Here is a 26,189-nt window from a genome sequence, read left to right on the forward strand (position 1 = left end):
GGATCACCCATTATGTGGCTCTCTGATAAGTTTGTCACAAGCCATAAGCAAAAGGCATTTCATAAATGTCACCTACTAAATATACACCCCCAAAGACTCTAAGGCTATGTGCACACATGCCGAAATTTCCGCACTCCCGCCGCGGGTAAAACGCATGCGAATTCGCATGCGTTTTTCCCATGAAAAACAAGCGTTTTGCAAGTGTTTTTCACTTGCGCATTCCAAGCGATTAGCATCACTTGGAAATGTGATAGATAGGATGTTAAAATAATAAAAAAAATAAAAAAATATTGTTCTTCTCACCTTCAAATCACCTTCTGCGGCACTCCCGACATCTTCCGGTCCCAGTAATGCTTTGCGCGAAGGACCTGAGATGACGTCACGCTCGTGAGAGCGCAGTCTTCAGCGGTCATTCGCGCAAAGCATTACTGGGACCGGAAGATGCCGGGAGTGTGGTGAGAGGCGGGAAGGACTTCGGGGGCCGCCGGAGGGTGATTATATCTTGATTTTTTTTTTTTTTATTCTATTTTTTACAGGATTATGGTACCCAGGGCCTGGAGGAGAGTCTCCACTCCACCAGGCCCTGGGTACCATCCGCACATGATCTGCTCACTTTGCGCATGGTGGGCATAGCCACATGCGGAAAGTAAGCGGATCAATGCATTCCTATAGGTCACATGGGCTTAAGAAGGTCCTGTGCGCACTTCCCGGTATACTGCCCTTGAGAAAGCGTGCTTGTAGTCACGCGAAACGCGCGTCGGGTGCCTTCCCTACCTGGTCCTGGGCTCACTCAGCCTCCATGTATATCGGGTAAGATATTTTCTTAACTGGCCACGCTAAATTTATCTGTGCACATTAGGTGGTTACAATTGATTGACAATGTGGCGCAGTGACCCCCTTTTGGGGGGATGGGGAATTAGCAGACATTGGTTATTTATATAGATGTGGCTATTCTCTATATATATTGCTATATTACCTGATATCCTGTGGCTGGGTGCTCTTTCCGGGCTATTCTGTTCTTTCATCTTGTGGTGTCATTTTAATCTCTGTATTTTTGTATTGAACAATATATATGTTAATTAATAAAGACGTATTTTTACTATATTCACCTAGTTACTCCATTTTTCTCTTTGCATGCATACCTATTGGAGTGGGTGTTTCAGGTGTTTTTCCTGATTTAGGGTGGCTATTTATAGCCTTAAACCCTATTCTTTGACATAGCTATAATGTCACTGAGGTTTTTGCATTTAAGCATTCCTATAGGTGCAGATTCCCCCGCGATTCCGCAAAAAATGGGCATGCTGCGGATTTTTCCACTATGCGATTCCGCAGCAGAAAAATCCGCAGCACTAGCACAGCAATGCAGAATCCCATAGGACTGCATGGTATGTGTTTTCTTTTGCAGTTTCGCGGCGATTCCGCAGCGGAAAGATGCCGCGAAAACGCAAAAAAACCCCACAACATGTGCACACAGCCTAAAACATACCCATAGTGCGACCGTCTGAGCCCAGAGGAAAGTGCATGTTATCCAGGTAAAGGGGAGGATTAGCTCTGCATATATTGGACAACTGCCATCAATACTTGTGCCGGATCACACGTGTTCCCATGGGGCTGTGCACATGACCAAAAAAAATGAATCGGATGTCCTCACTCATGTCTGTGTCCCCTGCCTTACAGAGAGGAGAAAACGTAGCATGGACGGGTGTAGGAATAAAGGTGCAATGTGCCTGGGAGGAGTACATACAGTGAGGAGGCCTAAGGGTAGAGGGGCCATACTTGTACTGACCCCAGCAGCGGACACACAGCCACTTGCCTGACAATCTGCAATACAGTGCGAGTGCCGAGGCCTTTATCATAGGTATCGTTACCAGTTACTGTATGGAGAACAGTAAGTACACGTTCACACTATGCATTCAAGTGACATTTGTTGTTGTGATTTTCCAAAATCGTGATACAATCTTAAGCTTTTACACTGCCGCAAAAACAATGTGTTTCCTTACAGTAGAAAATCTTGTGATAAAAAAGTGCAACAAGATGGCCAAATGTGAACATATCCTTATGGTGCAGGTAGACTGCTGCCCACAGGAAGCGCTTTGCATAGATCTGAGCTGTCGGCTGCTTGGGTCTCGGGACTATCTTCTAATATTGGAAAAATAAACTTCCGACTCTCAGGGTCTCTCCGGTGCGCGGGGCTTTACTTTATAGGAATGCATTTCGTATAGGACGGCAGGTGGTGGGAGAGGAATACTGATGTTGTGGTTGGCATCACAGGTGTGTCAGCCCCCACACAGCACCGATCCCAGGAGAGGGGAATTCACACATGGCAGCTCTTCAAAGTTTAGTCATTTTTATTAATTATTGTACAACAAAAATAACATTGACAGAAAACCGCATTATTCTGGGGTGGAAATGCATCAGCAGTAACACCAGGGCTTCCACTATAAGTTACAGCATTGCAGAGGTGGGCCACCAATGTACTGCTTTGTAACTCCCACCACCAGGGGGCAACACCTGCTTATTATGGAGACCATTGTGGTTCCGCCACAGGACCCCCATTGTTTTTATAACACATTTGGTTGCCATTTCTGAGACCACCCTTTACACAGCAGAGTGAACCCTTTTATCTGTTCATTACTATAAACAAAACATTGAAAACTTAATGTATAGAAAAGTACAGACCCACAAAAATCAGTGACAGCAGGATATTGTGAGTGGGTGGACGATAAATCGGGTGGTTTGTGGCACCTGTGACGACGGCTCCGTGGCGCCTCAAGGAGGAATGTTGCACCTAATGTTGGAGGCAGTCGTTGCGCTGAAACCCAGCAGGTTTGGATTTCCTTTGTGACTTCTGGGGCGCAGAATGATTGACAGATTTTCCAGAACCGAGTCTTATAAGAGGAGATGTCAATCTGAATTCAGGACTCACAGGCTTTCCCTATGAGTAGTGGGGGGTGTGGGGGGGTGCAGGACTCCCAGGCTTTCCCAATGTGATTGGGTGGGGGCTTAAAGGACTCCCAGGCTTCTCTTATGAGTAGGGGAGGGATGCAGGACTGCCAGGCTTTCCCCATGAGATTGGGGAGGGTTATACAGGATACCTAGGCATTCCTTATGAGTAGGGTGGGGCGCAGGACTCCCGCAGCTTTTCCTATGAGTGGGGGGAGGGGATGCAGGGCGCCCAGGCTTTCTCCACAAGATCAGCAAGTGGTAAAAGCTTTTTTTAATGAATCAGAGATATACCTGAGCTTGCTTGCGTGGGAGACCAGACAGAACTCCTGGAGTACGCCTATGTTCACCTGTCCAGTAATGAACCTTTAGAATGGATTCAGCAGAAATACATTAGGGAAAAAGTTGTGCAGACGCTTTAGTCCGTTATTCACTAACTAATCGCTACCAGATCCGCTTTTTTAAACATTGAAATCAATGGGCAACGGATTCACTAATGTCATATATTTCTAATGGATCATTACTGGACATGTGAACACAGACCAAGATGGATTGGGGAGTTTCACCTTTAAAAAGGATTGCAAATAACTAGCTTGTAAACTTCTAAACAATCTGATCAGTTAAAGTGGTTGTCACACATTGCTTCTGCACATGACTACCGATCATGAATACTTCCCAGCAGGTATTGCACCCCCCATCCTATTCGTTAGGGCAAGAAACAAATGTCTCTTCAGTTATCTAAAGAAAACAGCCCAGCAATCATGTACCCAGCGTCTTGCTTCCCGTAATAATTAAAGACCATTGCATACAGTCAGCGTCAGTACGAGATGTCACCATCAGCTCACGTTTTTAATTTCATGACCATCCCTTCTGCTTTGGCGGAAACGAGATGCTGCCCAGAACGTGATCCTCTTCCTGACCTGCTGAAGAAGCTTTTGGGGTAAACAGGATAACTGGTTTCTAAATTGGTAAGCATTCTTCCCAATACTGTCCAGACACAACCTAATAATAAAAAGAAAAATCCAGGATCAATACGATTCTGCACCAATCCAGTATTTAGAACCGGACTCGAGTGAGTTCATCTGAGGTTGTCAATGGGGAAATTATGAAATATTTTTCTCTGGTATCTCTCCAACCCTAGGGTACATATCCATTTAGTGAAGATGCAGCACATTCCCCTCCATGGTAGGTAAGGCCATCAGTGGTTAATGGCAGTTACCCAGCGCAGGTCGGGGCTTTTATTAACAGACAACTTAAGCCCCCGTCACATAAGCGAGATCGCCGTTTAGTCACAAGTTTTGTGATGTAACAGCGACCTCAGCAGCGATCTCGCTGTGTGTGACACCTATCAGCGACCGGCCACCCCCGCCGGGTATCGCTGATCGTGCAGGAATGTCCTGGGCCTTTTTCTGATCGTTCGTCTCCCGCAGGCCAGCACACATCGCTGCGTGTGGCAGCGGGAGACCATCGATCAGCGAGCTCCCAGCGCTGTAAGCAGACGCTGGGAGCTGGTATCCAAGGTAAACAGCGGGTAACTAAGAGCGTGCGTCGCTTAGTTACCCGCTGTGTACCCTGGATAACAGCGTGCTCGCGCTGGGAGCTGGTATCCAAGGTAAACAGCGGGTAACTACGCGACGCGCGCATAGTTACCCACTGTTTACCTTGGATACCAGCTCCTAGCGCGAGCACGCTGGTATCCAGGGTACACAGCGGGTAACTAAGCGACGCACGCGCTTAGTTACCCGCGTTCTCGCTGGTCCTGATCTCTAGTGAGTCTGCCTGTTTGACAGCTCAACAGCGATCATGTAGCGACACACCAGCGATCCTGACTCGTCATATTGTTGTCGGGATCGTTGGTGCGTCGCTATGTGTAACGGGACCCTAACGGTACCGTTACACTTAGCGATGCACCAGCGATCCCGACAACGATATGGATCGCTGGTGCATCGCTAAGTGGTTGTTAGTGAGCTGCCACACAGGCAAATCTCACCAGCGACATAGCAGCAGTCGGGGGTCGCTACTTACCTGTCAGACGCGGTGATCCTGACGTCCTGCCGCCCGCGTCCACGCGTCGCTCGTTGGCGCCACAGGAAGCCCAGCAGGAAGCGCCCGACGAGAAATGGGCCAGGACCTTCTCGCGCGATCAGCGATAACCAGCGGAGAAGCCGGTCAGAGGTAAGTATCAGATGTAGCGATATCGCTAGCAATATCGCTGCTGCGTCACAAAACCAGTGACGTTACAGCGATATTGCTAGCGATATCGCTATGTGTAACGGGGGCTTTAGACTGAACAGAAGAGGATTTTTCTCACCTGAGAAGCGGCAGCGGCTGTGTCTGGAAGATAAGCAAGTCATTACAATGACCCTGCAATGATAAAGACATGTTCTTCAGAGTTATAACCAATGATGAAAAGGGGAAAACCTAAGGAAATGTCACTGGAGATGCCAGACCAGTATCGATTTCTGGAATGAATGAGTGGATTATGAGGAACACTCAGAATGGCTTTGATACTGTTCAGATTGGAATAGTCCTGCGGTGTCATATTCTCAGCAATCTCAAAGTGGTACCAAAAGGGTTTGGTCTCTCTCGGATGATTGCACGGGTTGTGTCTGGCCGCATCAGCCAAATCTCCTCACACCGTGATGCCCAATGCTTGAGGTTTGTCTCTTATTTTACCTGTCTGCATGGACACTTTGTATTTCACATATAGCACTAGGAAAGCTCTTGCCATGTTCAGGACTACAGGCATCCAATATATGCCAAAGAAGTGTAATTTGTGGCACACTGGCCAAGTTTTCTATTTTTATTTCAATGGGAGACAATGGCTGAGCATTAGAAAACTTCTGTACGAGGTATAAATATATCAACTAATACATCCTCACAAGTCTGTGCGCACATAGTGGCATAGTGGGGTATAGAGGAACATCAGCGGTCATTTTCTGCATACTAACTGTGTCTAAGGATAGTAGGTCGTCCTTACTGCCACCAAACACCATCACTTCATGATCTCTCCCAGGACAGGCCGTGTGCCACAGCCTAGAAATAAATGAAACACTAATTAGTCACCAAGTCTCTGCTGTAACATCCAGATGCATCCTGTGAATAACAGGATTTTTGGTTGCTTACCGTAAAATCTGTTTCTTGGAGCCTTCATTGGGGGACACAGGAACCATGGGTGTATGCTGCTGCCACTAGGAGGCGCTGACACTATGCACATAAAAAAGTTAGCTCCTCTTCCGCAGTATACACCCCACCGACTGCAGTAAATTAATCAGTTAGAAAGCAGTAGGAGAAGCAACAGAATAGAGAAAAGACCGACAACTCCACTGTAACCCTAACACACAGGACAAATAACTGGAGTTGTAAAACATGGGAGGGTGCTGTGTCCCCCAATGAAGGCTCCGAGAAACAGATTTTACGGTAAGCAACCAAAAATCCTGTTTTCTCCATCGCTTCATTGGGGGACACAGGAACCATGGGACGTCCCAAAGCAGTCCCTGGGAGGGAAAATCAAACTTCCACTAGGTCAGAGAACTCACTACCGCCGCCTGCAATATGCTTCTGCCTAGGCTGGCGTCCGCAGAAGCGTAGGTGTGGACCTAGTAAAATTTTTGTGAATAGAAGACCAGGTTGCAGCCTTGCAAAGCTGCAGCACGGGAGCCCTGTGGTGCACCGCCCAGGAGGTGCCCACTGCCCGACTAGAGTGAGCCTTAACCCCAGGAGGGGCACTCTGATCATGACTCGGTAAGTCACCAAAATTGACGATCTGATCCAGCGAGCAATAGCCCCCTTGGAGGCCGGCAGGCCTTTTCGCGCACCATCCGGAATGACGAAAAGGGAGTCTGTCTTCCGGAAAGAAGCCGTTCTACCCAAATAGACCTCCATCATCCTGAATAGGTCTAGCTTGTTCAGGGAGAAGTCCAGAGGATGAATTGGACCAGGACAAAAAGGTAAAACGATGTCCTCATTTAGAAAAGCGGATACCACCTTTGGAAGGAAGGATGGCGGAGGCCGCAGAACCACCTTATCCTGGTGAAATACCCAAAGGGGGAAGCTAGGATAAAGTCTTCTGGAAAAGAATGGGATGCGCAGATACTTGACCCTTTAGAGAACTAAGGGCAAGACCCGTGTCCAGGCCCGCCTGGAGAAATGCTATAATAGAAGGGAACGAAAAGGACATAGGCGGGATGTGATTGGACTCGCACCAACTGAAATAGGCCTCCCACGTGCGATAGTATATTCTGGAAGACGAGGGCTTCCTAGCCCGGATCATTGTGTGAATTACCCGATCTGGAAAACCTGACTCTTTCAGAACCGCGGTTTCAACTGCCATGCCGTCCAATTAAGCGACCGAGAATTGGGGTGGTGGATCGGACCCAGAGACAGCAGATCTGATCTGTCTGGCAGCTTCCAGGGAGCGCCCGCGAGAAGGTTGACGAAGTCCACGAACCAAACCCTTTTGGGCCGAACCGGGGCGATGAGAATGACTGGTACCCCTCCTGCCTTGATCTTCAACAGCTTGGGAAGAAGAAGGGATGACTGGGATGATTTAGCGAATCCTGCTTTGAGCAGGGGGTTGGACCAGATGGCCCAGGAGGTCCCTTCCAACTCTACGATTCTATGATTCTAAGGGGAGGGAACAGATAGGGAAGCACAAACTGAAACCAATGGTCAGAGCATCGGCGCCCACCGCGAGAGGATCTCAGGTCCTGGAAACAAACCGTGGGGCTTTCCTGATCAGACAGGACGACATAAGATTCACATCCGGGGTCCCCCAACTAAGGCAAGTTTGGTGAAAGATCTCTGATGTAGGGACCATTCCCCTGCCGCGATACCCTCGCGGCTGAGAAAGTTGGCGGCCCAGTTGTCCACGTCGGGAATGTGCACAGCGGATATCGCTGGAACCGTCACCTCTGTCCAATGGAGGACTTTGTAGACCTCTGCTAATGCCAAGTAACACAGAGTCCCTCCCTGGTGGTTGACATATGCCACCGCTGTAGCATTGTCCATCTGCATCCGGACTGGCAGACCCTTGAGAAGGTTTTCCCAGTGAAGTAGGGACAGAAAATTGCCCGTATCTCTAGGATGTTGATCGACAGAACAGCTTCGTGCGCCGACCAACGACCATGGATGGTCAGATGATGAAATACCGCACACTAGCTGAGAAGACTGGCGTCCGTCGTCACAACTTGCCAGTGGACCGGAAGGAAGGACCAGCCCTGGGAGATGAGCGGTGATGTCAGCCACCAATTGAGGGACTGATTGACACGGAATGAGGGTCGAATCGGACGATGCAGGGAAGAAACAGACCTGTTCCACTGCGACAGGATGGCCTGCTGAAGCGGTCTTGAGTCGACACCATCCTCCCTAGAACCGTCATGGCTGTACGGAAGGACGTAAACCGGGGGTCCTGCAGCCAGCAACATCCCGCCGTAACAGTATGCCTAGAAACACAAGACGTGTTGGAATAAGGCAGGACTTTTTTCCTGTTGAAGATCCACCCGAATCGGAACTGGGTGTCGAGACTTTCGTGAGCCTGGGGCAAGGATGGAGCATTGATGAGGATGTTGTCAAGGTACGGAAAGAGCATGAGACCTCTGAGCCTGAAGATGACCATTATCGCTGTCATATTCGTAAAAACCCTGGGAACAGTGGCGAGACTGAACGGCAGGGTAATAAACTGGAAATGCTCTCGATGCATCGCGAAGCGCAGGGACTTCTAATGTCCTGAGAAGATAGGGACATGCAGATAGGCGTCCTGAATGTCTATGGAGCACAGGATTTTCTGCGCCTCCATGGAAGCGATTACTGATCAAAAAGACTCCATCCTGAAATGTTGCAGATTCAGTAATTTGAGATCCAGAATGGGCCGAACCGCGCTGCATTTTTCGGCACTACATACAGGTTTGAGTAGAAACCTGTGAAGCGTTCAGTTTCTGGTATGGGTACAAACCCCCCCCAAACTGAGGAGAGAGGCGATGGATGCAAAGAAACCCGGGACTTAAGTGGGGTCTCTTGGAGGTCAGGATTCGAAGAAGCGATCCCAGGGCCGAGAAACAAATTCTATCTTGTATCCTGAGGATACAACCTCCCTGATCCAACCGTCTTCCACCGAGACGAGCCAGACGTCCCTGAAGGAAAGGAGACGGCCGCCCATCGGGGTGGTTCTCTGGGGTTTTGTCAACAGTTATGCAGAGGTAGACCTACCAGGTCTGGACCTGGTGGATCTATCCTTGAAGGAAAGGGAGCGGCAGGAAGGAGTGGGCCTAAAAGAAAACCTTCTTCCTATCTTGGCACGCTTGCAGTCTCTGCTGTTTGGAAAAAGGCTCTGTCGTTGCGACCTGACGGAATGGCCGAAACTGCTGTTATGGAAGAGGCTGACAGGGTTCAGACTGAGGAAGAAGAGAGCTTGTGCCCCCAGTGGCGACTTTAATAATCCAGTCCAGCCTGGCGCCGAAGAGGCGCTATCCCTGAAAAGGTAGGCTGGTAAGGGACTTCCTTGATGATAAGTCCACCTGCCAGGCCTTAAGCCAAACTGTACGCCGAAATGCAACAACGTTGTTGGATGCCTGAGCAGCGCAAGACGCGGCATCCAGGGAGGCAGAAACCAAATCTGGTTGGCGAGCTCTGCCAGCTGATCTGGTTGGGCTCCCGCCAGAATGCCTTGGTGGAGATCCTCAGTCCATTCGGCTATGGCCCTTGAAACCCAAGTGGAAGCCGAGGCCAGACCTAGCACAGACACGGCCGCTTCGAAAGCTGACTTCGCAAAAGATTCTATAGTTCTGTCATTAGAATCTTTCAAAGATGCTCCACCAGAAATCGGAAGGACCGTGATGAGATAGTCTAGCGACCGGCGAGTCCACGGAAGGAGAAGCTGACCAGTTGGCAGTGAGCTCCTGAGGAAAAGGATATAACACGCCAAGATGCTTTCCTCTTTGAAAGCATCTGGTCGGATTTTCTCTTTCCCTGGCGAGAAGCTTCTCGAACTCAGAATGAGGAGCGAAGACCATGGAAGGTGGTTTAGACTGAACGAAATCGCCTGATCTGCAGGTTCCGCAGAAGTCTTTGATGCCAAATGTCTGGTTGATTGCTCCAATTAGGCTCTGAACCATATCACTCACGTTAGCGATATGGTCCGAATCTAGCTCCAAAACATCCTCATAGGGCGCATCCGAGAACGCCTCGCCTGACTCGGGGATGAGGAGCGGGACGAAGGAGGTCGTAGGGACGGACTGTGGGGCGAGATGGAACGGGAAGAGGAATTAGACCGGTGCACCTGTCTGGATCTTTTGCGGCTAAAGTTGCTAGGCTCCGACGGAGCTACCTGTGACCTGCTGGTTCCTGTGGAAGTCTGCAGGGACAACTTATCAAGCACGGACACCAGGGTCTGAGACACCCTGATGAAATCCGCCACAGATTGTGACAGAGGAAGCCCACCCTGGGATAGGGGCCATGCTCTCACGTGGGTCAACTGGGGGCTCCTAGACGGTGGGAGAGGACCACAGTGGAGGAAGAGGAGGAAGATGGAGAACGAAGTGGCTTAGAATTAAACATGATGAACAATCCCACTAAGCGCTACCAGGTTAGGGGACAGGAGAGCAGTGGAGGGTGTCAGTCTGCAGTGCAGAGCTACTCACGGCAGATGTCCTGTAGGAGACTTGCCGGCTGTAGAGAAGGGCAGGCAGGTCCCATAGATGGATTCGGCTCCCATGTACACAAGCCGGAAAATGGCGTCTGCCAGAGAGACGCAGGGCATAACGCGCGCGCTGTGAGGGGAGAGGGTGGCCAGAAACCGGGAAGCCCGCCCTCAGCTACACGCGGGGCCCGGAGGAGTAATATGGCGGCGGCTCCAGCCCTCAGTGGAGGCTGAGGGTAGTGGGCAGAGCCTGACGCCACACAGGAAGAGTAGAGAGACACAGGCGGGAAAAAAGCCCACCCGGAGCAGAGAGGAAGGGGGCGGAGGCAGTGTTGTAACTAGGCCCAAGATAAGCTGGGACCTAGATTACAGCTGGCAGCCGCCGGAGCGGGAGGGGGGGCCCGCGGAGGTCATAAAACAGCGCCAAACGAGTCCCCACAGTGGCGCCAGGGTGCTGAAAGTGGCACAAACAAAGCGCCATGACGCCGCTTAGACAGGCTGCAAGGGGGCACAAAGAACAGGAAGCCTCTGTGTGCCAAAACACCCTCTCTTCCCCAAAAGGTTCTGCAAAGCCCCAAACCAGCCGCAAGGTATGAACTGCGCTAGCCGCTTGAATAAAGGGTTTTTTTTTTTCTTCTTCTCCTCCCGTTTTCTTCTCTTCAGCACCTGGGGAGAAAAGAGGAAAAGTACCTCTCCAATAACGAAAATCGGACGTCTGGAATCCATGTTGCGGGACGTCCGTGTCTCCTCGACCGACAGGCTCTGGTGGGCGAGTGGGTGGGAGACGGAGGCAGGACCGGGTATTCTTTCTCTTGCGGATCACCTTAATACGCTTCTGTGTTAGGGATTTTTTGGCAGTACACGCCGTACTCATAGTCATAGTCGTGGGAGTACAGTTGTGACTGTTCACACTGTATCCTTCCAGTACCTGAAAAGCAACGACGCACATTAGGTAGATATGGGTCTCAAGAGAGACCCGTGTCCACCTCCTACCTGACACTAAGCTAAACTGCTGTCGGTGTGGTGTATACTGCGGAGGAGGAGCTAACTTTATGTGCATAGTGTCAGCGCCTCCTAGTGGCAGCAGCACACACCCACGGTTCCTGTGTCCCCCAATGAAGCGATGGAGAAATTAATATTCATGCAAATTAAAACCCAATCATCCCTAACAATCCCAAAGCCCAAGACAAATAATGCTGACTTATAACATGAAGATCATGTTTATAAGGGGCTTCCCTAGAGTTAGGGTCCCGTTACACATAGCGACGCTCCAGCGATCCCGACAACAATACGACCTGGTAAAGATGGTACGTCGCTACATGGTCGCTAGTGAGCTGTCAAGCAGGCCGATCTACTCAACGACGCAGCAACGATACGGTGATCCGTATAATGACCTCGGCGGTCGTTGGGACCTTGTCACACAGCAGCTATTCTGACGACTCAGACCTCGATAGGCATGCTTCAGCGTTGCCGTTTCCACGCCCCTCTGCTCTGATTGGTGGCCACTACTGCGCTATTACAACGCGTTTTGCTTCAGCGTCCCTGTCTGAGTCTCTAGTGCACTATTTATTCGTGGATCCACAGTCACTGACACAGGGTCGCTAGTGCATTATTATTCGTGGATTTCACTATGCGGTTTGCTTCAGCGTCCCTGTCTGAGTCGCTAGTGCGCAATTATTAGTGGATCTTACTACAGCTTCTGGTTGCTCCGTCTGCAAGGTAGGCATTGGTTAGGGTCTCAAATTAGGAACTTTGTAGCGTTTCCTTTTATAGGTCAGCTATCAATTATAACTCTATTCTACATTGTGGCCACCAATCGGAGCTGAGGGGGTGTTGAAAAGACAAAGCAAAATCACGCCTGCGTCCCTGAGTCGCCAACGAGGTCGCTCGTTGTTATGGCGTCAAACACAGCGATGCATGCTGGCCAGCGAGACGCCAACGACCAAAAAAAAATGGCCTAGGACATTTGAGCACGATCAGCGATATCGCAGCGGGGGGGCAGGTCACCGCTATGTGTCACACGTAGCGAGATCGCTGGCAAGGACGCTGTTGCGTCACAAAACCTGTGACGTTTCAGCGATCTCACAAACGATTATGCTATGTGTGAAGTACCCTTTAGAACAATTTTGGAAAGCATCTGACATTATAGCTCCACTCCACTGAAGTGAACCGGGCCGACTGCAACCTGCAGGAGTGGCACAATTTTTAGAATGCAATGTGATGAAGACGCCATCTGGCACATCACTGGGTGTATGACCAGCTTTACATGCAGTTATGAACAATTAAGCACATATATTGGGATCAAGAAGAAAATATTTCTATTTTAGGGCAGGGTGGCTTGTGTTATGGATAACTTGGGGGGAAACATTGACTCGTTTTACAGCTGATAGCAATGAATAGGAGGGGATGTAAGATTTCTCCTCTATGAATGTGCATGTTTGCATACGACTTTTATGGTAGATATAGAGATCAGCAAAGTCTAAAGCCCCCGTTACACACTGCAATATCGCTGTAAAGTCACCGATTTTGTGACGTTGCAGCGATATTGCTAGCGATATCACTGCATGTGATACTTACCGCCGACCGGCTCCCCCGCTGGTTATCGCTGATCGCGCGAGAAGCTCCTGAACAATTAAGCACATATATTGGGATCAAGAAGAAAATATTTCTATTTTAGGGCAGGGTGGCTTGTGTCATGGATAACTTGGGTGGAAACATTTACATCCCCTCCTATTCATTGCTATCAGCTGTAAAACGAGTCAGATTTCTCCTCTATGAATGTGCATGTTTGCATACGACTTTTATGGTAGATATAGAGATCAGCAAAGTCTAAAGCCCCCGTTACACACTGCGATATCGCTAGCGATATCGCTGTAAAGTCACCGATTTTGTGACGTTGCAGGGATATTGCTAGCGATATCACTGCATGTAATACTTACCTCCGACCGGCTCCCCCGCTGGTTATTGCTGATCGCGCGAGAAGCTCCTGGACCATTCCTCGTCGGCCGGTTTCTGCGGCGCTTCCTGCTGTGACGATGAGCGACGCGTGGAGCCGGGCGGGAGGACGCAGGATCACCGCGTCTGACAGGTAAGTAGCGATCCCCGTCCCCAGCGATGTCGCTAGTGAGATCTGCCTGTGTGGCAGCTCACTAGCGACCACCTAGCGATGCACCAGCAATCCTGACCGCGTCATATCACTGGTGAGTCGCTAGGTGTAACGGTACCCTAACCTGCCTATCCATGCATTGCCTCAATTGTCTTCTGCTCACCATGGTCATGAGAAGTCATGACTAAGGGCCCCGTTACAAGCTTCAATGTCCCAGCGATCCCACCAATGATACGGCATGGATGGGATCGCTGGGACATAGTTAAACAGACTCACCAGCGATCAGGACCAGCGAGCAAGCTGGTTTCCAGGGTAAACAGCGGGTAACTAAGAGTGGCTCGGCTTAGTTACGCGATGTTTACCCTGGATACCAGCTCCCAGCGTCGCAGATCGTTGGTCTCTCGCTGTCACACGCAGCGATGTGAGCTGCCCAGCGGGAGACCAGTGATAGAATTATGGCCCAGACCATTAGGCAACATTTAACGATCAGCCAACTGATCGTTGATCGTTGCTACACGTCACACGCAACAATGTCGTTTCAACATCGCTGCAACGTTACCAAACTGGTGACGTTGCAACGATATCGTTCACAATATCGTTGTGTGTAACAGGGCCTTAATGCAGAGAGGAGCCCAAAGCTAGCATTAATAGCCTTTGGAACCTTCAGTCTGGCTTCCATGTGTCAAACATTTTCAGTCGGAATGTGGATAATGATGTCTGGACCAGCCACTGGTCTCCTTACCCAAACACCACATCCCTATGATGTTACATTTGGGACAGGGGAGAGGTGGCCATTATGGATATGTGGTCTGTACTTGAAGTGTGAAACTGGCATTAATTAGAACTTGTCAGGAGATTCATGCCTGCCCGAAACACAGGCAGAATGAATCAGCTACAGGCATCTCTGTATTAACCTGAAAAGCTGCGGAGAGGAAAACAGAGACAAGACATCCTTGCAGGAACCTACCATTTTCCTCCCTCCTCTAACTGAGATCAATAGACAGATCTCCTCCGGTCAATGTAGCAGAGTCAGGTTGAGTAAAATGAAGACAACAGAAAATAGTCTACACAAATGGTCTCCCATGCCCAGCTCTTCTTCAGCAATGTGAAGGTTCCCTTTAATACAATATTTGCTTTTAACTAATCCTATCCAGGGAATAAATATGGGTTACAAGATCTGTGCATTTTACTTGCCGGTGTTGCAAGTATTAATGGCATTTTATTGGAATATCCCTTTAGCCATGAACAGCATTCACTACATCTGATCACATACAGTACAGTGATCTCTGATGCTCAATGGATCCTTTTTGTACAAAATTAAAGTAACAAAACAGAGAAAAGGAGGTGTCACAGAAGTAAATGCTAGAACTCCACTCCTCTGGGATTGACAAAGCAGAAAAACAGGGAGATATTGAATGAGGTGCTCATGATGAAGAGTTACTTTAGTGGTCCTAACACCTATACTTGACAATGTAGGGAAGGGGAAAGGCATGCAATATTGTCCCATCGGGAAGAAAAATAGGTCTTTATCCTCAAAGTAGCTAGTGCTAAGACCCCTATACATATTAGAGCAATAGTCCAGCTGACAACTAGAACAATCAGGAGACCCCTATACATATTAGATGTTTGGCTGATATTGGCGGTTTTGGCAAAATTTATGCTAAGTGCATGGGGGGGTCATTATTGTGAGAAGATCACCAAAGACCCCTAAGGAAGGGCAAGGAACCCACCAAAAACTTCCACAGATCTTGTCTTCCTGGATTCTTATAAATGCAACATGGGTGGTCAAGCCTATGGGAGCCGTCATCTGTAGAGTGGAGTTTTGCCAGCCATACATATTAGTTGGCTGGCAGTTGAACGATTATTTGGCTTATCGCTATTTCAGCCGAGCGTTGGCTAATCTCCGGGAGAACATATGACCGGCAGACCGAAATCGAACATGCCCAATCGACTTCTCCCCCACGATCAGTCGGGCGTTGCCCCTACACACAGTACAGTGCAAATTGCAATTTAGAGTAAATTTAATGGAGAGTTCACAGAACTTGTGCAAAGGGAAAGTGCGCATTGCCACCCAACCAATGAGATATCAGCTCTCATTTTCAGAGGCCAACTTAAAAAAAAATGAAATAGTCAATATGATTAGTCGCTGTGGATAATGACTCCCGTTTTTCCCTTGCACTACTTTTTCTAAATATCTGTCATTATGTAGAATTACTCAAAATACTATACCCGCATAAAATGGTAATGTAATTGGAGATAATGTATACTTACCATATATACGAAGCCATAGTGTGGAGATTCTGGAACGTCTTACCTTGGCTGATCTTTAGGCAGGCGTTTAAACTCTGTCCATACATTGCTATGGAGGTTAAAAATCCACCCGTCACCTAAAAAACAAAACCACCCTTGGCATGGATTTTCTCTAATAGGTGGATTTTCCAGAAGCGTATGTTATTGCTCCATGATTTCCATTGCAGGCTCTGGAAGCTACAGGAATCACATGTCACACATATTACACACATGGATCTGCCAGGAATCACTCACTTAGTGGTACACTCTCCACACTGAGACCCCCGTAAAGGAACAACTGATCATCTCCAACTGGGGTTAAGGTATGCCAGGATCTGCCATGAGGGGTTTCGCCAGTAATTCGGATCCTAAAGTAAGTAGAATGCATTAGATGAGGGAGAAGTGACAGTGCAATGTGTTATAAGTATATATGGTATATGCGCGTACGGAGCATGTGCAGCCATGTCACCATATCCCCCCCTGGAAAAAAAATATTAAATCCTCGTATATACATGACACTTTAGAGCAAGCTTTACAGTGTGTACATGAAAATAATATTTCTAGCCATCATATGACTTCTATGCTGCATTTTTCATTGTTTTCGCTCTAATTTCTGAGCTGATTAATGGAGACTAGTTACTATGATGTCTCCTATACATGGCACACATGGATATGAGAGATTCCTGCTCTCCTGTTTCTATCTGGCACATGTTCAAAAGTAGCAGCAGCATGGAGGACAATATACAGCTGTAATGAGCAGTGTAGCTGTGAATCCAACATTGGGGTAATATAAAACACTTACCAGAAAGCTGCAGTCCTATCTATGCCTCTCTCTTTGCCCTTCCCCCAGACTACAACAACCAGCCATAACCTGATACTTCAGTAAGCTAGAAGTCCATCTTGTCTTAAGCAAGGTGAATTTTAGCTGTAAATCTGATTGAACTGATTCTCAGAAGGCAGGAGGGTCGCTTATCAGAGGAAAAATAAGCATAATTCTAATAAGTTGTATTAGAGTTTTTTTTATTCCATGTGTGCTACTGATCTATTAAAATTTGCTGAAAGAAGAGACCAATTAAAATAAATTAAAAAAAAAGTTAAATATATTGAAACCTGGGAGGACATTTGTTAATACTTATGTGCTGCATTTTGTGCTAAAAATTAAAAAAAAAATTTACATTTGGTTTCACTAAAAAATTTAAGCAGTTTGGCTTTTACAAGCTTTTTTTTCCTCTGAATATTGCTGGATGCAGAATGAGTCAACTGAGAATCTGTTGGGTGAGCTTGTTCTAATGAAAAGTTTGTAACTCTATAAGAGGTCTTTTCCTAAACTTCTCTGTGCCGATTCATGACCAGAAACTACAGCAAAATGGGGTTAAACTTTGATAAGGCCGTAGATCAACTGAGAGGACGATAGAAAGATTGTGATTATTGAAAAGTAACACCACAACTCAGCCATGAAGGGAGACCCTGTAACCTCACAGAGTGGGGTAAGCGAGTGCAGAGGACATGAAGTTGCCACCGCTCTACTGATCCCATAACTGCACAGAGTCTAGACCTCCTCTGGTATCAGCACAAACACTGCGCCCCCACCAGGAGCTTCAAGGATGAGCAGCTGCATACAGCCTTACATCACAAAGCACAATGCCGAGCGTTGGATGGAGTGGTGTAAAGACGCCACCACTGTACTCTGGAGGAGACATGTTCTGAGCAGTGACGGATCGCACTTCTCTGATGAGTCTGGGATTGGTCGCTCCAGGAGGACATTACCCCCTGACTGCATTGTGCCCGCTGTAAAAAGTTTGATGGAGTAGGGAATTGCTTTGTTTGATTCTTTTGGATGAAGGTGAAAAAAAAAAATTCTTATAGATCCCTCCAAAATATTGTAGAAGACTGGAAGCTGTTATTGCTGCAGAGGATCTGATGCCATATTCTCATGCAGGTACAATGTGGAGAGGGCACATACACTTTTCTCCATATACTGTACATAGTAGTTGGTGGTCCTGCAGACATACGCAGGTTTGGGTGCCTTTCCTCTGAGCTGAATGATCACTATTTATTACTATTAATTATTATTATAGCGCCATTTATTCCATGGCGCTTTACATGTGAGGAGGGGTATACATAATACATACCAGTACAGTAATCTTAAACAATACAAGTAACGACTGGTACAGGATGAGAGAGGACCCTGCCCGCGAGGGCTCACAATCTACAGGGGATGGGTGAAGATACAGTAGGCGCGGGTAGAGCTGGTTGTGCAACGGTTTGGTCGATCAGTGGTTACTATAGGCTCTTCAGTGAATAATAATAACGCCAATGTCACATTCATGTATCAGAGTCTGTGACTGATCTTCTACAATCACGGAATTTACCTTTTTTTGCTGTTTACTAATAAACCTTACCCTCCAGACCAAGTCCACGTGTCCAAGTTCAGAACGTGCAGATCATTCATCCTCGTTTGCTAGAAATAAACAAAACGATAAAGTCAATCTGAAGCCCAGTGGTTGTGATGAACAAAGTCCTATAATAAACAGTGGAAGGTGAAGCCCACCAGAACGCGCCCACCAAACACGTATCCGTTATTCCCAAGGAGGGCGCAGGAGTGGGCGGCACGGGCTTGAGGGGGGGTGCTCTGTGAATAAGACAAGGGCAGGATATTAGAGGGCATAAAGCATAGCGATGGCGACACACTCGACATAAAACTTACTTTTACCACGGGCTGTATCCAGGCTTGTTCCTCGGTGTCAAACACGTGAATGTCATTGCTCCATCCCCAAAACATCTGACCTTCCTAGAAACAACACAGTAGATGAAGTCTAGCTCCAGTCATACAGAAAGCGGATAATGGTGCACTAAAGAAAATTAGTGCAGCTCCGCTCACTCCACATGGAGAGTTGCGGGACCAGGGACGCCAAATATATCGTCATCCGCTGGGAGGCATGCACACAAAATTTACAGTGTCTTGCGAAAGTATTTGGCCCCCTGGAACTTTTCAACCTTTTCCCACATATCATGCTTCAAACATAAAAGATACCAAATGTAAATTTTTGGTGAAGAATCAACAACAAGTGGGACACAATTGTGAAGTTGAACAAAATTTATTGGTTATTTTAAATTTTTGTGGAGATTCAAAAACTGAAAGTGGGGCGTGCAATATTATTCGGCCCTTTTAACTTAATACTTTGTTGCGCCACCTTTTGCTGCAATTACAGCTGCAAGTCGCTTGGGATATGTTTCTATCAGTTTTGTACATCGAGAGACTGAAATTCTTGCCCATTCTTCCTTGGCAAACAGCTCGAGATCAGTGAGGTTTGATGGAGATCGTTTGTGAACAGCAGTTTTCAGCTCTTTCCACAGATTCTCGATTGGATTCAGGTCTGGACTTTGACTTGGCCATTCTAACACCTGGATACATTTATTTGTGAACCATTCCATTGTAGATTTTGCTTTATGTTTGGGATCATTGTCTTGTTGGAAGACAAATCTCCATCCCAGTCTCAGGTCTTTTGCAGACTCCAACAGGTTTTCTTCAAGAATGGTCCTGTATTTGGCTCCATTCATCTTCCCATCAATTTTAACGATCTTCCCTGTCTCTGCTGAAAAAATGTTACCTCCACCATGTTTGACAGTGGGGATGGTGTGTTCAGGGTGATGAGCTGTGTTGCCTTTACACCAAATATATCGTTTGGCATTGTTGCCAAAAAGTTCGATTTTGGTTTCATCTGACCCAAGCACCTTCTTCCACATGTTTGGTGTGTCTCCCAGGTGGCTTGTTGCAAACTATAAACAACACTTTTTATGGATATCTTTGAGAAATGGCTTTCTTCTTACCACTCTTCCATAAAGGCCAGATTTGTGCAGTGTACGACTGATTGTTGTCCTATGGACAGACTGTCCCGCCTCAGCTTTAGATCTCTACAGTTCATCCAGAGTGATCATGGGCCTCTTGGCTGCATCTCTGATCAGTCTTCTCCTTGTTTGAGATGAAAGTTTAAAGGGACGGCCGGGTCTTGGTAGATTTGCAGTGGTATGATACTCCTTCCATTTCAATATGATCGCTTGCACAGTACTCCTTGGGATGTTTAAAGTTTGGGAAATCATTTTGTAGCCAAATCCAGCTTTACACTTCTCCACAACAGTATCACGGACCTGCCTGTTGTGTTCCTTGGTCTTCATGATGCTTTCTGTACTTCAAACAGAACCCTGAGACTATTACAGAGCAGGTGCAATTATACGGAGACTTGACTACACACAGGTGGATTATATTAATCATCATTAGTCATTTAGGACAACACTGGATCATTCAGAGATCAACAATGAACTTCTGGAGTGAGTTTGCTGCACTGAAAGTAAAGGGGCTGAATAATATTGCACGCCCCACTTTTCAGTTTTTGAATTTCCCAAAAAAATGTAAAATAATACATTTCGTTCAACTTCACAATTGTGTCCCACTTGTTGATTCTTCACCAAAAATTTACATTTGGTATCTTTATGTTTGAAGTATGGTATGTGGGAAAAGGTTGAAAAGTTCCAGGGGGCCAAATACTTTTGCAAGGCACTGTATTTGCACTGCTGATTTTGCTATGAAAAGCAGCATTGATTGCCGGCTGCATCAGGTGTCATCAGTAGTGCCGTGAAACGAAAACCTAGGAGGCAGTGTGAACCACAACCAGTCCGTGTTATCAGTCAAAGCAAAATATTTGGAAAAATTTATTATTGTGCAAAGTTGAAGGTAAATTTGAATTAACCTCTTGAAGAAGCAGCTATTTGTCGTTTTAGAATGACATTTTACCATATCAGGTGCCGATAACTCAGGAAAAAAAAAAGATTCCAAAATAGGGTGGAATTGAAAAAGAAAAAAACAAAACAAAGAACGTAAATCTACTGTCGGGTTTTTTTTTTTCATATTCATTTTACGCTACAGGTCAGTACGTCGGCTTATATACCGTCACACATCACAATATAGGATAGCCCAAGATACAGGGGATAAACAGCACGGTCTCCTAGCATTGATGGCAATAGTCACCCTAGCTCAGATATGGCTGATATGCCTTGACAATGCATATAGCGTGGCTATAGCTACAAAAGGTGCAGCGATAACAGCGAGAGCTGGGCTCTGACATTGCTGCGAATAGCTGTGCACCCAAACCTGGAACCAGAGCAGTGTCCTACAGGATTAGAAAACGTGTTTTAGCACAAAAAAAAAAAAAAAAAAAAAAAAAAAAAGTTGTATTACCCGTGATGCATCATGAGCATCAAAGCAGTCATTAAGTTCATGGTGTCTTCTGCTTCCATAGCCACCGAAGTAGATCAACCTGCGTGACAAATGTCCAGAGTGTTTGCAGTGGGAAAGAAAAGGAGGCAGACTGATCACTGCAGGTGGCTCTCTGTGTCAGACGTGGCATGCTATTTACATAGGGAACACAGTACGTGCCACCCACATACCCAGTACGTGCCATGTAAATAGGATACAAAGTACATGCGATATACATAGGGGACACAGTACGTGCCATATGCACTACCGTTCAAAAGTTTAGGGTCACTTAAAAATTTCCTTATTTTTGAAAGAAAAGCACAGTTTTTTTTCCAATGAAGCTAACATTAAATGATTCAGAAATACACTCTATACAATGTTAACGTGGTAAATGACTATTCTAGCTGCAAACGTCTGGTTTGTAATGCAATATCTTCATTGATGTATAGAGGCCCATTTCCAACCACCATCACTCCAGTGTTCTTATGGTACTTTGTGTTTGCTAACTTGTGTAAGAAGGCTAATGGATGGTTAGAAAACCCTTGTGCAATATGTTAGCACAGCTGAAAACAGTTTGGCTGAATAGAGAAGCTATAAACCTGACCTTCCTTTGAGCTAGTTCAGAATCTGGAACATTACATTTGTTGGTTCCATTAAACTCTCAAAATGGCCAGAAAAAAAGAACTTTCATGTGAAACTCGACAGTCTATTCTTGTTCTTAGAAATGAAAGCTATTCCATGCAAGAAACTGCCAAGAAACTGAAGATTTCCTACAACGGTGTGTACTACTCCCTTCAGAGGAGAGCACAAACAGGCTCTAACCAGAGTTGAAAGAGAAGTGGGAGGCCCCGCTGTACAACTGAGCAACAAGACAAGTACATTAGAGTCTGTAGTTTGAGAAATCGATGCCTCACAGGTCCTCAACTGGCAGTTTCATTAAATAGTACACGCAAAACGCCAGTGTCAACGTCTAAAGTGAAGAGGCGACTCCGGGATGCTGGCCTTCAGGGCAGAGTGGCAAAGAAAAAGCCATATCTGAGACTGGCTAATAAAAGGAAAAGATTAATATTGGCAAAAGAACACAGATATTGGTAAAAAGTGTTATGGACAGAGGAATCCAAGTTTGAGGTGTTTGGATCACACAGAACATTTGTGAGGCGCAGAACTGAAAAAATGCTGGAACAGTGCCTGACGCCATCTGTCAAGCATGGTGGAGTAATGTGATGGTCTGGGGTTGCTCTGATGATGGTAAAGTGGGAGATTTGTACAAGGTAAAAGGGATTTTGAATAAGGTAGGCTATCCCTCCATTTTGCAACGCCATGCCATACCCTGTGGACAGCGCTTTATTGGAGCCAATTTCATCCTACAACAGGACAATGACCCAAAGCACACCTCCAAATTATGCAAGAACTCTTTAGGGGAGGAGCAGGCAGCTGGTATTCTATCTGTAATGGAGTAGCTAGCGCAGTCACCAGATCTCAACCCCATTGAGCTGTTGTGGGAGCAGCTTGATCGTATGGTACGCAAAAAAGTACCCATAAAGCCAAATCAACTTGTGGGAGGGGCTTCTGGAAGCATGGGGTGAAATTTCTCCAGATTACATCAGCAAATTAACTGCTAGAATACCAAAGGTCTGCAATGCTGTAATTGCTGCAAAGGGAGCATTCTGTGATAAAAGCAAAGTTTGAAGGAGAAAATTATTATTTCAAATAAAAATCTTTTTTTCGAACCTTGTCAATATCTGGACTAGATTTTAATTCATTTGGCAACTCATTTGATTAATAAAAGTATGAGTTTTCATGGAAAACACAAAATTGTCTGGGTGACCCCAAACTTTTGAATGGTAGTGTACATAGGGTACACAGTACATCCACATTCCATGGTTCAGCTGCACTCAAGAGCACTAGGTAAAGCAGTAGGATTTCACTAGGAGACGTCAGTTGAAAGGTAAAACACATTTTGTACAGTCATGATGCTGCCAAAATAAGAGAAAGTTCTACAATAAACTGTAATTAAACATTTCCAATTGTTTTGGGCTTAAAGCTCCTTTGCAGACCTCTGCATCTCCACTTCTTGCTAACAAAAAAAAAAAACATCTTGACTGCATTGTCTTTTTTAGCAGGAGGTCAGGTCCTTGGCTGTCAGAGATGGCAGGAGACCCAGAGGAGAAGGCAGAAAAAAATGGCTATGCTTCTTCTGGACTTGGCCATCACGTGTCTTCCTGGCAAAGCGGTTACATGCCAGAGAGTTGATTTTCTGTCACTGCGGCCGACACACCAGTCAGGGTATCCCCTTTTGTGGAGATGTGTGCAGGTCCAAGTAGTGACAACTTGATCCATTCTGATCTATTCTGTGGATCTGCCATTAGTGTCAGTCATCACAAAGCTCCTTTAAGGTCTATTCATTTGGAGAGGTGTACAATCCTGACAACTGTGCACGCGATGTGACAGGTATATAGTGACACAACGCCATCGGCACAGCTCAACAGCAGATGTGGAAGAGAGCGGTGCCAAGTAAACTATATAAAAGGGTGTAAACATAAGTTATCATATAGTAGACGACAACTGGAAGGAAAATCTAAATGCCGGATGAGACACGAGTCCAGATTTGTTCTTTCCCTTTTACCATGGAGATGCATAGATCTGCACGGAAGATAAACAAAGAAAAAAGAAAAAAAAAGCAAAATTTTGAAATTTCCAATTTACTGTTTGTAAAAATTTGCAGCAGTTCTTGAGGTTAAAGCCCCCTTCTCACATAGCGAGATCGCTGAAGCGTCACCGATTTTGTGATGCAACAGCGATCTCGCTACATGTGACATGCAGCAGCGACCGCCCCCCCCGCTGGATACGCTGATCGTGCTCGAATATCCTAGGCCATTTTTTCATCGTCGGCGCCCCACTGGCCAGCGCGCATCGCTGTGTTTGACCCGACGAGCGACCTCGTTGGCGACGCAGAACTCAGGGATGCAGACGGGAATCGTTTGAAAAGCTGCTGTGTGATAAGGTACCAACGACCGGCGAGGTCGTTGCAAGGATCGCCGGATCGTTGCTGCGTCGCTGAAGAGATCTGCGTTTTTGGCAGCTTACTAGCGAGCATTTAGCAGCCCACCAGCGATCCTTTTCAGGTCGTATTGTTGTCGGGATCGCTGGTGCGGCGCTAAGTGAAACGGGACCCTAAAGCTTTTGTCATGCCCATCATGCCGGCCAGGCTGCTTGCGCTGCATGATCCCCATTGTTATGCCTGTCGTGCCTCATTGTCCCCAGGTCCGGGTCCCAGAGGGCCCCCCGCGGGTCTCGCCTGTGTGTCCAGGCGCACCTCATGACTGTTATGCCGCAAGAAGCCTGGAGCAGTGTGCACGCACGCCTTACCTCATGGCTGCACGCTGTTGCTATGTAACCATCCGTCTCTGCTCTGATTCTGCAATCCTCTGTATTCCTGGAACCCTTGAGCATGTGACCTTTTCTATGGTCCAGCCAGTCTGATCTAGCAACGCTCTCTATGACCAGGGCCGGACAGGGACTAAAATTCAGCCCTGGCATTTGAAGTTACACAGGCCCACTAGTCACATGGTGACTATATATTTTTGTACACTTGTAGGTTATAAGAAGGGAGAGGAGATTAACACGACTATATAACATGCAGTCACAGCTGTGCCCAGTATTTCAGCTCAGTCCTATTTATTGCTTTTAGGTACAGTACTCCTCCCAAATCTCTGTCCCCTTTTGTACGCACAGTGACAGAATTCCTGGCAGAACTGCTATCCATTGGGCAACCAGACCCCCTGGTCATAGCTGCCCCTATCATACCACCCAAGTTTTGAAGAAGGGAAAGAGGTAGAAAGACTGCGGCGCGCGCAGCGCACCACTGCAGATTTTAGGCCACACCCATTTATCAACTAGTCACACCCATGTCCACGCCTAATTGTACCCATTTAGCACTGCTGATCACACTGACTGGTACTGAGGGCACAGTGGCTGGCATTATGGGCACACTGACTGGCACTAAGGAAGAGAGAAAACAGAGCGAGAGAGAAAGAAAGGAAAGCGAGAGAGAAAGAAAGGGGTAAGAAAGAACAGAGAGAGACAGAGAAAGAACAGAGATAGAAAGAAGAAAGAACAGAGAGAGAGAAAGAGGGGAAAGAAAGAACAGAGAGAAACAGAGAGAGAAAGGAAGAGGGGAAAGAAAGAACAGAGAGACAGAAAGAACAGAGAAAGAAAGTAAATAAAAAAGAAAGAACAGAGAGAAAGCGAGGAAAGAAAAAGAAAGAAAGAGGGGAAAGAAAGAACAGAGAGAGAAAGAAAAAAGAGAGATTAGAGAGAGAAAGAAAGAACAGAGAGAAAGAAAATGAGGGAAAGAGAACAGAGAATAAGAAAGAACAAAGAAAGAAAAAGAGAGAAAGAAATAAAGAAAGATTATATAAAGATACTATAGGAGTCCCATTGTAGTGCCCACCTGAGCCTCCCGGTGCAGGACATATCATGATCCACTCACATGGCCGGCATCCCCGATTCCAAGGCGATCCTGTTGTCTGCGCTGTCGGAGGAGGACACGGTGATGGATCTGAAGCATTTCTGGTTCCGTCACAATCTCCTCAAGAAATGATCTCATTTCCGGTCAGCTTCCAGCACATCACTTCAGGTTGAACGTCATGTGTGTGTTTTAAAATGCTCCTTGGGGCTCCGCCGTGTACTCCTGTGCCCCTAAGAAAAGCCCGCTTTGTATGCTTCGTACACACTTGGCTCCGCTCCCTACACCTCGCACACGCGTGGCTCCGCTCCCTACACCTCGCACACGCGTGGCTCCGCTCCCTACACCTCGCACACGCGTGGCTCCGCTCCCTACACCTCGCACACGCGCGGCTCCGCTCCCTACACCTCGCACACGCGCGGCTCCGCTCCCTACACCTCGCACACGCGCGGCTCCGCTACATCTACCCTGTAAATCCCTCCTGACCCCACAC

General features: G+C 47.0%; 1 protein-coding gene across 4 annotated transcripts in view; it reads right to left on the bottom strand.

Annotated features, from left to right (window-relative positions):
* LOC141091942 (kelch domain-containing protein 1-like) overlaps window positions 1–26,189 on the bottom strand; it is a 77,091-nt gene that overhangs the window by 44,970 nt on the left and 5,932 nt on the right. For all 4 annotated transcript variants that reach the window (XM_073577744.1, XM_073577745.1, XM_073577743.1 and 1 more), the window contains exons 5-13: window positions 21,211–21,289; window positions 18,682–18,765; window positions 18,526–18,606; window positions 18,377–18,435; window positions 16,230–16,342; window positions 16,000–16,072; window positions 5,895–5,979; window positions 5,255–5,307; window positions 3,789–3,945 (exon numbers count right to left, since the gene is read on the bottom strand). In XM_073577744.1, the coding sequence (XP_073433845.1) occupies window positions 3,789–3,945; window positions 5,255–5,307; window positions 5,895–5,979; window positions 16,000–16,072; window positions 16,230–16,342; window positions 18,377–18,435; window positions 18,526–18,606; window positions 18,682–18,765; window positions 21,211–21,289 (784 nt within the window). The remainder of the gene's footprint in view (window positions 1–3,788; window positions 3,946–5,254; window positions 5,308–5,894; window positions 5,980–15,999; window positions 16,073–16,229; window positions 16,343–18,376; window positions 18,436–18,525; window positions 18,607–18,681; window positions 18,766–21,210; window positions 21,290–26,189) is intronic.

Source organism: Dendrobates tinctorius, unplaced genomic scaffold (assembly GCF_039654945.1).
Source record: "Dendrobates tinctorius isolate UK_male_01 unplaced genomic scaffold, ASM3965494v1 ptg000057l, whole genome shotgun sequence".
NCBI lineage: Eukaryota > Metazoa > Chordata > Amphibia > Anura > Dendrobatidae > Dendrobates > Dendrobates tinctorius.